At 41.9% G+C, this 15,027-nt stretch overlaps 2 protein-coding genes across 2 annotated transcripts in view; one reads left to right on the top strand and one right to left on the bottom strand.

Annotated features, from left to right (window-relative positions):
• The window catches only part of LOC121003529 (zinc finger protein 268-like), a 948,872-nt gene that overhangs the window by 447,920 nt on the left and 485,925 nt on the right, over positions 1-15,027 (bottom strand). The window lies entirely within an intron of this gene.
• LOC121003520 (zinc finger protein 585A-like) overlaps positions 1-15,027 on the top strand; it is a 341,252-nt gene that overhangs the window by 166,786 nt on the left and 159,439 nt on the right. The window contains exon 3 of the mRNA XM_040435421.1: positions 943-1,782. Within this exon, the coding sequence (XP_040291355.1) occupies positions 943-1,782 (840 nt within the window). The remainder of the gene's footprint in view (positions 1-942; positions 1,783-15,027) is intronic.

Below are 15,027 nucleotides of genomic sequence, written 5' to 3'. Positions count from 1 at the left end.
AAGATCGGTATTACTTTAACTTTATTTACAGTATAGGAGCTTCACTGATGTAAAGGGGACACTGAGGGACATCACTACTGCACGGGGCGCACAAAGGGGGCATAACTACTGTGTGGGGGCACTTAGGGGGCATAACTACTGTGTGGGGTCACTTAGGGGGCATAACTACTGTGTGGGGTCACTTAGGGGGCATAACTACTGTTCGGAGACCTCAAGAGGAGATTCTACTGAGTGGGGGCACTTAGGTAGCATCAGTACTGTGAAGAGGGCACTAAGGGGGAATTCCACTGTGAAAGGGACATTGAGGGGAGATAATTATTGTGTGGGGCACTAAGAAGGGATTTGTCGCCTCTTGTCCAGCGCTAGGAAATGTTTTATTTATATATCTTTTAAATTACTGATTGGGTGGGGTTTGCAGGGAAGTTGCTCAAGGTGGGAGCCAGCGTTTTCTAGTTCTGCCCCTCTGTCTACTCTTAGATTGTGGTCTGTTTGGCCACTACTGTTTTAGTTAATTGATACTTGAATTTTGTGCCATGCCTTGTAATTTCTGTGTATTTTTTTATTTGAAATGTTATAAAACTTCAATACAATTTTAATGTTATTTATCAATAATAAAATGTGTTTTGTTCTTGGCAGATGACTGCACCAGGAACTTAGAGAAACATCTGGTATCTTCAGATTTTGAAGTAGATGATTGTGGTATTACACAAAATACATTTGAAGGGCATGCCAATATGCAAGATATACCCTCATCCAATCACAGCAACAATGCATCATTTGATTCTTTTAAACAGGTCCGATCTTCTGATTCATCACAGACTGAAACACAGAATAAAAGTGACAGAAGAGGTGCTAAACATCAAACAGCTCACGTAAAAGAGAAACCATTTTTATGTTCAGAATGTGGTAAATGTTTTGAATATAAATCAACTCTTCTTATACATCAGAGAATTCACACAGGAGAGAAGCCATTTTCATGTTCAGAATGTGGTAAATGTTTCAACCAAAAATCATATCTTCTTGTTCATCAGAGAATTCACACAGGAGTGAAGCCATTTTCATGTTCAGAATGTGGAAAATGTTTTAAGGGTAAATCAGCTCTTGTTGTACATCAGAGAAAGCACACAGGAGCGAAGCCATTTTCATGTTCAGAATGTGGAAAATGTTTTAATGATAAATCAGCTCTTGTTGTACATCAGAGAAATCACACAGGAGAGAAGCCATTTTCATGTTCAGAATGTGAGAAATGTTTTACCAATAAATCATCTCTATTTAAACATGAGATTATTCACACAGGGGAGAAGCCATTTTCATGTTCAGAATGTGGGAAATGTTTTAACCGTAAATCAAGTCTTGATGCACATCAGAAAATTCACACAGGGGAAAAGCCATTTTCATGTTCAGAATGTGGGAAATGTTTTAACAATAAATCACATTTTGTTAGACATCAGAGAAATCACACAGGAGAGAAGCCATTTTCATGTTCAGAATGTGGGAAATGTTTTAACAATAAATCACATTTTGTTAGACATCAGAGAAGTCACACAGGGGAGAAGCCATTTTCATGTTCAGAATGTGGGAAATGTTTTAATCAGAAATCACATTTTGTTAGACATCAAAGAAGTCACACAGGGGAGAAACCATTTTCATGTTTAGAATGTGGGAAATGTTTTCATTGTAAATCACATCTTGTTAGACATCAGAGAAATCACACAGGGGAGAAGCCATTTTCATGTTCAGAATGTGGTAAATATTTCAACTATAAATCATCTCTTGTTAACCATCAAAAAACCCACATATAAGAGAAGCCATCTTCATGCATAGCCCGTTAGTGACCTCCCTTATGTGTTTTTATGGTGGTAACTAACTGGCTTCATTCCTTCAGATGCTCCTTCAGGGGGATAAAACAGCGCCTTGCTTTCGGTTACCAGATGTAGCTGAGGGCTTGGAGCGATGATTGGTACCGCTGTGGAAGCTCCCCAAACAAACATAGTCTCCTGTATTGAATGAATATTGGTAATCAAAGGACAGATAAGGTTTTTATTTCTTATATATATCCTCTAAACACAAATGTTTGGTGAGAGAAAAAAAAAAAAAAACTAGTTTCCCAAAGGTACCAACCTGACTGTGATCGGCGTGGGGACCCTCCATTCCTGTAAAACTGCAAATACAGGGGCCTATATGTAAAAGTCCAAAAAATAGAGCTGGATTCCCACAAGAGCTGGTGTCCAGACATGTGGAAAAAGGGGCGTCATTCACACTTGTAAATGTCCAGTTATTTGCAGTCAAGTGGAATGACAGATAGGATATAACATAGTTTATAAGGCTGAAAAAAAGACATCTGTCCATCCAGTTCGGCCTGTTATCCTTCAAGTTGATCCAGAGGAAGGCAAAAAAAAAACTGAGGTAGAAGCCAATTTTCCCCACTTTAGGGGGAAAAAAATTGTTCCCGACTCCAATCAGGCAATCAGAATAACTCCCTGGATCAACGACCCTTCTCTAGTAGCTATAGCCTGTAATATTTTTTATTTATTTATTATAATTATTTTTTTTTATTATAATTTTTTTTATTAGATATTATAAACTTAAAATACATAAGTTACTTATACAATAATTCATAAAATCTTTAATTCATTACATATAATCCATACACATATCCTAATTTTTCCATTTTCCCCTTTCCATCCTCCCCTCCCTTTCCCAAAGAAAAGGGAGAGGTTATTTTTTAATACAGAAGAGCATCTTGTTCCAGAAGTCTTGTATCTGCCTACATTGCCATAACAGATGAAAATCGTCCACTCCTATCTAAAAAAGTATTGCGATACTCGATACCACGCATAGGAGATATTTATTTATATTAAAAAAAAATTGGACGTGGTGATATGTAATGTTTATTTATTGTTTATATATGTTTTATATGTAAAATTGGGAAAGGAGGTGATTTACAGTATACTTAATATGTTGGTGTTTCTTTTTTTTTTTTAACTATTAGCCCTCTTAGGGCTCTATTAGGGTGAATAGGATCTCACACTGTCTCTGCTACCCTGGGCTTTGTGCTCACAGTAGCAGGGAGCTTACCATGGCAGCCAGAGCTTCAGTAGCATCCTGGCTGCCATGGTAACCGATCTGAGCCCCAGGATTACACTGCTGGGGCTCCGATCAGAACTGCCACTGAGGAAGAGGGGAGGGGACCCTGTGGCCACTGCCACTAATGAATTTAATACTGTGGGGTGGCGCACTGTGCCACCAATGTTTTTAATACTGGCGTTGGGGGGGCACACTGCGTCACCAATAAAGATAACTCACCCATTAATTCAAATACAGGAGGCGGGTGCTAGCTGCAGAATCATATAGCCGCACCCGACCTCTATGAAAGGTAGCTGCAATCCGCAGCAGTTAACCCCTCAGGTGCGGCAGGGGTTAACTGTTGCGGATCGCAGCTACCTCTCATAGAGGTCGGGTGCGGCCTAACATCATTGGTGGCGCAGTGGCCACAGCCCCTCCCCTCCTCTTCCCCCCTCTCCTCTCATTGGTTTCAGCGGCGGCACTGGGGGGGGGAGCGAGAGACTGTTTCCTTCTCCCCTGTGCTGCCGACAGCAGCGCGCTCCATGTTTCCTAGTATCGATAAATGGCAAAATCTGGTATCAAGGTTGATACCAGACAAAAGTATCGATATTTCGATACCTGAAACAATCCTACAATGGACAATAAAATACTGTATAAGCCTATGGGCCGGGTTTAAGGAGACTCTTCTTGTATCCAACAATATACTCTCCCATCTTTCATTTTCCATCGTCCCGATTACTCCATCCCATTTGTACAGCCTTGTCTTGGAGCAGTCTTTATTATTCTTTTAAAGTAACAGAATATTATATACCTTGGATATCTTTTTTTTTTTTTTTCAAAAGTAATTTTTTAAATCTTATCTAAGGACTGGGGGAGGACCCCTATTTCTTTTCTCGCACGAGAAAACTTTAATTGCGTGTGTTAATTGAATATAATAAAATAACTCTTTATCTGAAAGACCATAAGTTGTTTTTATTGCATAAAAATCAATTTACCTCCCCAATCTCCCAAACCTGTCCAAGTCTTTCTATCCCATATTTCTGCCAGATGTTCTTTTCTATAGTCCCTAATTCTGTTAGGTATATATTATTCCATATTAGCGTATCCTTATGTAGTTCTATATTATGCCATAATGATTTAACTCCCATCCATATTTTGTACATTAATCTCATCACTGACGACCTCCGAAACGTTTCATGTAAATGAATGCCTGTCTCTAATATCTGAAACACTCCACAATTTAATTTATTTTTATCCACAATTCTTATTATAGACCTATACAAAGGGGTTCTCCCCCATGACAGTATATTCCTTATTTTACATCCGGCACTGACTGCCCTCCCTTTGTTTCAGGTTTCTGAAGTATCTGGATTTTAATTCTAGGTCTTCGGCCCCTCCATATCAGTTCACTAAATAAACTGTCTATTGTCTTATAGATCTTTTGAGGTATTTCTACTGGAGAATTACATAATATATAGTTTAACATTGGGAGTAGACACATCTTAATAAGAGAGTCTCCCAGCCATTGAGAGGCCTAGCTTATTCCAAATTTGTACCTTTTTTCTAATTTTATCTATTAAAGGAATGACATTTAAAGAGGACCTTTCACTTGTAAAAACTATGTGAACTAAGTATGCTGCCATGTAGAGCGGCGCCCGGGGATCTCACTGCACAAACTATTATCCCCGGGCGCCGCTCCGTTCTCCCGTTATAGGCTCCGGTACCTTTGCTTTTTAAGTTATAGTAGGCGGGTCTTCCCTTGTCCTGTGGGCGTCTCCTTCTCCTAGGCTGCAGCGCTGGCCAATCGCAGCGCACAGCTCACAGCGCTGGCCAATCGCACAGCTCACAGCTCAGGAGGAGTTCTAACTCCTCCTGAGGAAGCAACTATACGCGAAACGCGCGTTGAGGAGCGCCATTGCCCTGTCACCTGTCCCTATTCTGTAGGTATGTAGCCCTATATACACTTGCGTTACCTTATAGTGTTGGATCTTGTGTCTGCTATTTTTGGTATTAATGCATACTGAGGTATTGAGGCTAGTGAACCTGTGTGATATATACTCTCCATGTTTCCAGTACTATATCCTTTAGGATAAAATATCATCTCTCTTTATATCACATACATGGAGATTCACTTACGTCCGTCTTATGGATGGGGACGGGTAGCAGTGTGATGTAGGATTGTGGTGGTCCCTGCTCATTTTTTATCTTATAATATGCATTATGTATGTCTTTTATGGATATTGAATAAAATTGATTTGTATTTTCTCATACCGGTGTGTCAAGCACTCTTTTTCTTTATTGTGGTATTTTGTAATTGCGGGAGTGTACCGTTTATTTTCAAGACCGCAGGTGATTTAAACATTCATTTATATGCCTTCAAGGAAGGCATTCAAATCTTCCTCACCCTGGTATAATCTGCTTTTATAGAAATTCCCAAAATAATCTGTTAACATCTTCTCTTTTTCACTTTCTTTTTGAGCTGGGATTATAGATGCTAATCTCTTCCCTGGTTTTTGGTCCTGAATGTACTGTTCTTGCATATAGAATTTACTCTGTTCTTTAGCTAACAGGAATTGTTCATCCTTGAATTTGATTTGTTTTTCTTCCCACTTTTGAAAGTTTGACTCTGTTGGATTTTCCACATATTCCTTTTCACAGCATTTTAGGTCCTGTTCTATTGTTTCCAAATGTTATCTTTTTTCCCTTTTACGAATCACATTGTATTTCCTAAAAACCCCTCTCATATAAGCTTTACCTGCCTCCCATACCAACCTATTTTTGGCACGATAGGTAGGAAAGCAAGGAAATAACCAACCACAGGAAAACAAACGACTAGGACCAAAAGCTAGGGAGAAAAGGGTCACCTCCGAGCGATCCCTAAACTGCTGTGCCCATGTGCATACACTTATGGTGGATATGCACATGCCCTCATGCCTAAACCTAAACACCCTGGGCAAACCCTAAGCAGCAGGGAAAAGGGAAGAGGCAACCTGCTTCTTCGAACCAGGATGAAGCGTCTCCCTAGAGGCCTAGATAAACACACAAAGGGAGATAACGAAGAGGACTTATCTTGAGCAGAGCTGGAGCAGCCAATCCATCACACATCAAGAGCTCCCAGGAAAGAACTATAACCCGCACAGGCCACTGGGGGAAGGAGGGATAAATAGCCTCACTAACAATGAAACCCAGTACACCTGAGGGAAGCTGGATCCTGCTCAAACCCAAATCAAAACAAACAGAGAAGTCAGACATGTGCAGCCAGTCTGACAAACCTCCGCACATTCACAGGGGAAGGCGTGACAGTACCCCTCCTTCTACGGGTTACCTTCGGACACTCTGGACCAACTTTATCCGGGTGTGCCCTGTGAAAGGCCCTTACCAGGCGGCTAGCACTGACATCAGTAGCCGGAACCCACTTTCTTTCCTCGGGACCGTATCCCTTCCAGTGCACCAGGTACTGGAGGGAACCCTGAAGAACACGTGAGTCGATAATCTTAGAGATATCAAACTCCAAATTGCCATCCACCAGGATGTTTTTAGTGGACAACCACACCAAATCACCCACACACAGGTCCGGACCAGTTATATGTCTCCTGTCAGCCATCCGTTTATATCTTTCACCCATCTTTTCCAAATTAACTTGGATAGATGACAAGGCGGAAGAGAACCTCTCCTCTTCTGGCATCCCAGAAGATCCAGTCCCAGAAAAAGTACCAAACTGTGGGTGAAAACCATATGCACCCAAAAATGGCGACTTATCAGTGGACTCCTGTCTACGGTTGTTCAAGGCAAATTCGGCTAGAGACGGAGGGGGGAGGGAGGGTCTTGAGTTATGTCTTGATTGGCTCATGATATCAATCCTGAGTAAACTCGTTAATAGACTTATGTAATATAACTCTGTAAGCATTGGATTGTATGCAATGTATCTGTTTTGAATGAATCAAAAGAAATAAAAAAATTCGGCTAGAGACAACAACGAGGACCAGTCATCCTGGTTCTCGGCAGCAAAACACCTCAAATAGGTCTCCAGGTTTTGGTTAGTGCGCTCTGTCTGACCATTCGACTGGGGATGAAAAGCCGAAGAAAAAGATAGTTAAATTCCCAGACAAGAGCAGAACGCCCTCCAAAACCTGGAAACAAATTGCGTCCCCCTATCAGACACCACACCAGAGGGAATGCCATGTACTTTCACAATGTTATCAATAAAAACATGAGCGAGAGTTTTGGCATTGGGCAAGCTAGGTAACGGTACAAAGTGGGCCATCTTACTGAAGCGGTCCACTACCACCAAAATCCCAGAGGAACTCGGTAAATCGGTAATAAAGTCCATGGACAAATGTGTCCAAGGATCAGACGGGATGGATAAAGGAAGAAGGGATCCTAAAGGCCGAGTGTGAGCCACCTTCGTGCGGGCACAGGTCTCACAAGCTGTCACATAACCCTCCACACCCTTGCGCAACCCTGGCCACCAGAATCTCCGGGAAATAAGATCTATGGTGGATTTGCTTTCAGGATGTCCCGCAAGGACCGTATCATGATGTTCCTTGAACACCTTGTATCGCAGTTCAGCAGGAACAAACAACTTGTCTGGAGGACAAGAATCAGGAGCCTCCTCCTGGGCCCCCAACACCTCCATCTCCAATTCAGGGTACAGAGCGGAAACCACCACCCCATCAGCAAAAATTGGAGCGGGATCCTCCGAATCACTCCCCCCAGGAAAACTATGTGACAATGCATCTGCTTTGACGTTTTTAACCCCAGGGCGAAAGGTGACCACAAAATTGAACCTAGTAAAAAAAACTGTGACCATCTAGCCTGTTTAGGATTCAGGTCCTTAGCAGACTGCAGGTAAGCCAAATTCTTGTGGTCAGTATATACCGTAATAGGATGAGTAGCCCCCTCAAACCAATGACGCCATTCCTCAAAGGCCAATTTAATGGCCAGCAACTCTCTATCTCCTACATCATAATTTCTTTCAGCGGCCGAGAGTTTCTTAGAGAAAAAGGCACATGGATGCCATTTGCTAGGGGATGTACCCTGCAACAGAACTGCTCCGATCCCCAGAATGGGAGCAGATTGAAAACATTTCTTAATAGCAGAAAAGGCCTGTAATGTCTTATCCGACCAGACAGAAAAGTCGGCCCCTTTTTTTAGTCATATCTGTCAAAGGTTTTACAATGGTGGAATAATTCAAGATTAATTTTCTGTAGTAATTGGTAAAACCCAAAAACCGCATCAGAGCTTTCTGATTCTCAGGCCGATCCCATTCCAGTACTGCCCTGACCTTTTTGGAGTCCATACGAAAACCAGAGTCAGAAAGCAGGTATCCTAAAAACGCTAGCTCCTGGACAGCAAATACACATTTTTCCAATTTTGCATACAATTTATTCTCCCGAAGGAGCGACAACACCTGTCTCACGTGATCCTGATGAGTCTCCAAATCGGGTGAGTAAATTAGTATATCATCAAGGTAAATTACAATGAACCTTCCCACTAAAAAATGGAAAATATCATTGACAAATCGCTGAAACACCGCTGGTGCATTAGTTAAACCAAAGGGCATGACAAGATTCTCGAAATTACCTTTGGGTGTATTAATGGCCGATTTCCGCTCATCTCCTTCCTTAATTATGATCAGAATTTAAGCTCCTCTTAAATCCAACTTGGAGAACACCTTGGCTCCGACAATTTGATCAAATAGATCAGAAATCAAAGGAAGGGGATACGGATCACGGACCGTAATGAGATTCAATTCCCGGAAATCTAAACACGGTGTAAGTGATCAGTCTTTCTTTTTTACGAAAAAGAAGCTGGCGGCCATAAGGGACTTAGATGGCCTAATATGTCCCTTTGCCAAACTCTCTTTAATATACTTCCGCATAGCTTCTCTTCCGGGTTGGGAAAGGTTGTATAGTCGAGATTTTGGCAGTTTAGATCCAGGGATGAGATTGACCGGACAATCATATTCTCAATGGGGGGCAGCTCCTGAGCTCCAACCTCCGAGAATAAGTCCGCAAAATCAGAGAGAAACTGAGGTAGGACCGTAGTTGACAACCCTGAGATAGAAGCACAAAATTCACTCCAGCTACTGATTTGTCTTGTTTGCCAGTCAATAGTAGGGTTATGCTTTATCAACCACGGTAAACCCAGAACCATCGGAGCAGGCAAGCCCTTCATAACAAAACAAGAAATGAACTCAACATGTGAATCACCCACCCTTAACAGAATGTCATGAGCGATATGAGTAAGACTCTTTTGTGAGAGAGGGGAGGAATCCATAGCAAACACTGGTATCTCTTTATCTAAAGTGCTAGTTCTAAAACCAAGATTTTGGAGCAACTGAAAATCAATAAGGTTTACCCCCGCACCACTGTCAACAAATACCTCAAAATCAACATTTCCTGAGTCTAGCGCCACCATGGCAGGCAGGAGGAAACTGGTATTGCAGGGAGAATGCATATTTGCTTTCTCAGACTCCCCATTCACACTACCAAGAGTCAGGGAAGTTTTTTTCTTCTCTTTATGTGAATACCTCCGTAGATTTTCATTATCGCTTTGAGGTTTAACAAAAGGACACGCACAAACAAAATGACTTTCTTTTCCACAGAAGTAACATGGCTTATTCAGCTTCCTAAAATCCCTATCACCTGAGCGAAAATAAACCTGGCCCAACTGCATAGGCTCCTCTCCTGCCCCAGATTCAAAAGTCATATTATCCCGGGGACTAGGTGGGATGGATCCACTTACAGACGGGATCCCCCGCTCAAGAGGAATCTTATACCTCTCTCTAAGACATCTATCAAGCCGCACTGCCAAAGACATGGCCGTCTCCAATTAATCGGGATACTCATGAAAAGCAAGAGCATCTTTCAAGCTCTCAGATAGCCCCTGACAAAACTGACTCCGGAGTGCAGGATCATTCCACCCAGAGTCAGTTGCCCATCTTTTAAAATCTGCACAATACGACTCCGAAGTACGTTCTCCCTGTAGCAAACTGCACAGCTTAGATTCAGCCATAGAGACCCGGTCTGGGTCATTATAAATCAAGCCCAAGGCTCTAAAAAATTAATCCACCGACCGGAGGGATGGTAAACCGGTCGGCAGAGAAAAAGCCCAGGACTGTGCGTCCCCTTTGAGCAGAGATATAATGATCCCCACTCTTTGATTCTCGGCACCAGATGACATCGGCCGCAGACAAAAATACAACCTGCAGGCCTCCCTGAATAGAATAAAGTCATCACCACCTCCTGAGAACCTATCAGGGAGAGTGACTTCAGGCTCTAAGCAGACCTGATTTCCTCCAACGACGCCAGAGCATTCTGACACCGTGCACCAGAACTGCGGAGATCAGCAACCTCCAGCGATAATCCCTGCATGCGATCAACTAAGGCACCCATAGCCTCCATTTCGCAAACAGCAGGGATATGACAGTTTTTTAGGCGAATTATAATGTCACGATAGGTAGGTAAGCAATGAAATAACCAAACACAGGAAAACAAACAGAACAAATGACTAGGCCCAAAAGCTAGGGAGAAAAGGGTCACCTCCTAGCGATCCCTAAAAGCTTTCCCTAAACTGCTGTGCCCATGTGCATACCCTTATGGTGGATATGCACATGCCCTTGTGCCTAAACCTAAACACCCTGGGCAAACCCTAAGCAGCAAGGCAACCTGCTTCTTCAAACCAGGAGGAAGCAAGCATCTCCCTAGAGGCCTAGATAAAACACACAAAGGGAAATAACGAAGAGGACTTATCTTGAGCAGAGCTGGAGCAGCCAATCCATCACACATCAAGAGCTCCCAGGAAAGCACTATAACCCGCACAGGCCAATGAAACCCAGTACACCTGAGGGAAGGTGGATCCAGCGCAAACCCAAATCAAAACAAACAGATAAGTCAGACATGTGCAGCCAGTCTGACAGACCTCCGCACATTCACAGGGCAAGGCGTGACAATTTTCGGCCGTACCTTCATTTTTCTTGAAATATTCTATTTCTTTTTGGATCTTTTCGTGCTTACCCATTATATTTATCCACCCTAACTTTATTTTTATCCTAACTTGTCTACCCATCCTGTCATCCCTAATATTCACCATTAGTGGGTTATGATCAGAAATACTATGTTGTGCATATTTTATCTTTGTGATTTCATGCATTGCATTTCTATTAGTGAATGCCATATCTATATGTGATAGTACTTTATGTGTTTTAGAAAAACAAGAGAATTTTCAATCAAAGTGCTCTATTACTTCTATTTATCGTGATTTCATGAATTTTAAACAACACATCAGTTTTAAAAGGGGGAGGAATATATACATTTGCTATTAACCACGGGTAATTATCTATTATACAATCCATAACCACATATAACATAGTAACATAGTACATAAGGCCGAAAAAAGACATTTGTCCATCCAGTTCGGCCTGTTATCCTGCAAGTTGATCCAGAGGAAGGCAAAAAAAAAACTGTAAGGTAGAAGCCAATTTTCCTCACTTTAGGGGAATAAAAAATTCCTTCCCGATTCCAATCAGGCAATCAGAATAACTCCCTGGATCAACGACCCCTCTCTAGTAGCTATAGCCTGTAATATTATTACACTCCAGAAATACATCCAGGCCCCTCTTGAATTCCTTTATTGTACTCACCATCACCACCTCCTCAGGCAGAGAGTTCCATAGTCTCACTGCTCTTACCGTAAATAATCCTTTTCTATGTTTGTGTACAAACCTTCTTTCCTCCAAACGCAGAGGATGTCCCCTCATCACAGTCACAGTCCTGGGGATAAATAGATGATGGGATAGATCTCTGTACTGCCCCCTGATATATTTATACATAGTAATTAGATCTCCCCTCAGTCGTCTTTTTTCTAACGTGAATAACCCTAATTTTGATAATCTTTCAGGGTACTGTAGTTGCCCCATTCCAGTTATTACTTTAGTTGCCCTCCTCTGGACCCTCTCTAGCTCTGCTATGTCTGCCTTGTTCACTGGAGCCCAGAACTGTACACAGTACTCCATGTGTGGTCTGACTAATGATTTGTAAAGTAGTAGGAATATGTTCTCATCACGGGCATCTATGCCCCTTTTGATGCAACCCATTATCTTATTGGCCTTGGCAGCAGCTGCCTGACACTGTTTTTTGCAGCTTAGTTTGCTGTTTATTAAAATTCCTAGATCCTTTTCCATGTCAGTGTTACCGAGTGTTTTACCATTTAGTATGTACAGGTTACTTGCATTATTCCTTCCCATGTGCATAACTTTACATTTGTCAGTGTTAAACCTCATCTGCCACTTATCTGCCCAAGCCTCCAATCTATCCAGATCCCTCTGTAGTAGTATACTGTCCTCTTCAGTGTAAATTACTTTACACAGTTTAGTGTCATCTGCGAAAATTGATATTTTACTATGCAAGCCTTCTACAAGATCATTAATAAATATATTGAAGAGAATAGGGCCCAATACTGACCCCTGAGGTTCTCCACTAGTGACAGTGACCCAATCTGAGTGTGTACCGTTAATAACCACCCTCTGTTTTCTATCATTGAGCCAGTTACTTACCCACTTACAGACGTTTTCTCCCAGTCCAAGCATTCTCATTTTATATACTAACCTTTTATGTTGCACAGTGTCAAATGCTTTGGAGAAGTCCAGATATACGACATCCATTGATTCGCCGCTGTCAAGTCTAGAACTTACCTCCTCATAGAAACTGATTAAATTAGTTTGACATGACCGATCCCTCACGAAGCCATGCTGATATGGCGTTATTTGCTTATTTCCGTTAAGATGCTCTAAGATAGCATCTCTCAGAAAACCTTCAAACAGTTTACCCACAACAGATGTTAAACTTATCGGCCTATAGTTTCCAGGCTCTGTTTTTGGACCCTTTTTGAATATTGGCACCACATATGCCACGCACCAATCCTGTGGGACATTCCCTGTCAGTATAGAGTTCGCAAATATCAGAAATAAGGGTCTGGCTATGACATTACTTAATTCCCTTAGGATACGGGGGTGTATGCCATCCGGTCCTGGCGATTTGTCTATTTTGATCTTTTTAAGTCGCTGTTGTACTTCTTCCTGGGTCAGACAGGATGGATTAATGGCGAATTTATTTCAACATTCAGCATTTCATCTGACAGTTTATTTTCCTCAGTGAATACACTGGAGAAAAAAATATTTAACAGCTTTGCTTTCTCCTCGTCGCTCTCTGCAAATCCCCCCTCATTACTCTTTAAAGGGCCGACACCTTCAGATTTATACTTTTTAACATTTATATAATTGAAGAACAGTCCCTCTTTATCCATCAACACCTCTGTTACTTTTAATTTAATATCCTTATGCACTAAGATACTGACACCTCTAGAATAGGAAGAGAATACTGACTGATGATCAAGCTTAATCCAAGGTTTTACTATGTCCTTACTATTCTCTCTTGTTAAATGCGTCTCTTGGAGGCAAACAATCGCAGGTAGGAATTTATTTATTACATTAAACACTGCTATCCTTTTCAGACCAGTACCCAATCCTCCTATATTTCATGAGATTACTCGCATATTATATTATTACATTAATACAAATTACTACATACAGTCGTGGCCAAAAGTTTTGAGAATTACATAAATATTGGAAATTGGAAAAGTTGCTGCTTAAGTTTTTATAATAGCAATTTGCATATACTCCAGAATGTTATAAAGAGTGATCAGATGAATTGCATAGTCCTTCTTTGCCATGAAAATTAACTTAATCCCCAAAAAACCTTTCCACTGCATTTCATTGCTGTCATTAAAGGACCTGCTGAGATCATTTCAGCAATCGTCTTGTTAACTCAGGTGAGAATGTTGACGAGCACTAGGCTGGAGATCATTATGTCAGGCTGATTGGGTTAAAATGGCAGACTTGACATGTTAAAAGGAGGGTGATGCTTGAAATCATTGTTCTTCCATTGTTAACCATGGTGACCTGCAAAGAAACGCGTGCAGCCATCATTGCATTGCATAAAAATGGCTTCACAGGCAAGGATATTGTGGCTACTAAGATTGCACCTCAATCAACAATTTATAGGATCATCAAGAACTTCAAGGAAAGAGGTTCAATTCTTGTTAAGAAGGCTTCAGGGCGTCCAAGAAAGTCCAGCAAGCGCCAGGATCGTCTCCTAAAAAGGATTCAGCTGCATGATCGGAGTGCCACCAGTGCAGAGCTTGCTCAGGAATGGCAGCAGGCAGGTGTGAGCGCATCTGCACGCACAGTGAGGCGAAGACTTTTGGAAGATGGCCTGGTGTCAAGAAGGGCAGCAAAGAAGCCACTTCTCTCCAAAAAAAACATCAGGGACAAATTGATCTTCTGCAGAAAGTTTGGTGAATGGACTGCTGAGGACTGGGGCAAAGTCATATTCTCCGATGAAGCCTCTTTCCGATTGTTTGGGGCATCTGGAAAAAGGCTTGTCCAGAGAAGAAAAGGTGAGCGCTACCATCAGTCCTGTGTCATGCCAACAGTAAAGCATCCTGAGACCATTCATGTGTGGGGTTGCTTCTCATCCAAGGGAGTGGGCTCACTCACAATTTTGCCCAAAAACACAGCCATGAATAAAGAATGGTACCAAAACACCCTCCAACAGCAACTTCTTCCAACAATCCAACAACAGTTTGGTGAAGAACAATGCATTTTCCAGCACGATGGAGCACCGTGCCATAAGGCAAAAGTAATAACGAAGTGGCTCGGGGACCAAAACGTTGACATTTTTGGTCCATGGCCTGGAAACTCCCCAGATCTTAATTCTATTGAGAACTTGTGGTCAATCCTCAAGAGGCGGGTGGACAAACAAAAACCCACTAATTCTGACAAACTCCAAGAAGTGATTATGAAAGAATGGGTTGCTATCAATCAGGAATTGGCCCAGAAGTTGATTGAGAGCATGTCCAGTCGAATTGCAAAGATCCTGAAAAAGAAGGGCCAACACTGCA

This window comes from Bufo bufo, chromosome 6 (assembly GCF_905171765.1).
Source record: "Bufo bufo chromosome 6, aBufBuf1.1, whole genome shotgun sequence".
Classification (NCBI taxonomy): Eukaryota; Metazoa; Chordata; class Amphibia; order Anura; family Bufonidae; genus Bufo; species Bufo bufo.
The sequence above is the reverse complement of the archived record's forward strand: the minus strand, read 5'-3'. Positions and strand labels throughout refer to the sequence as shown.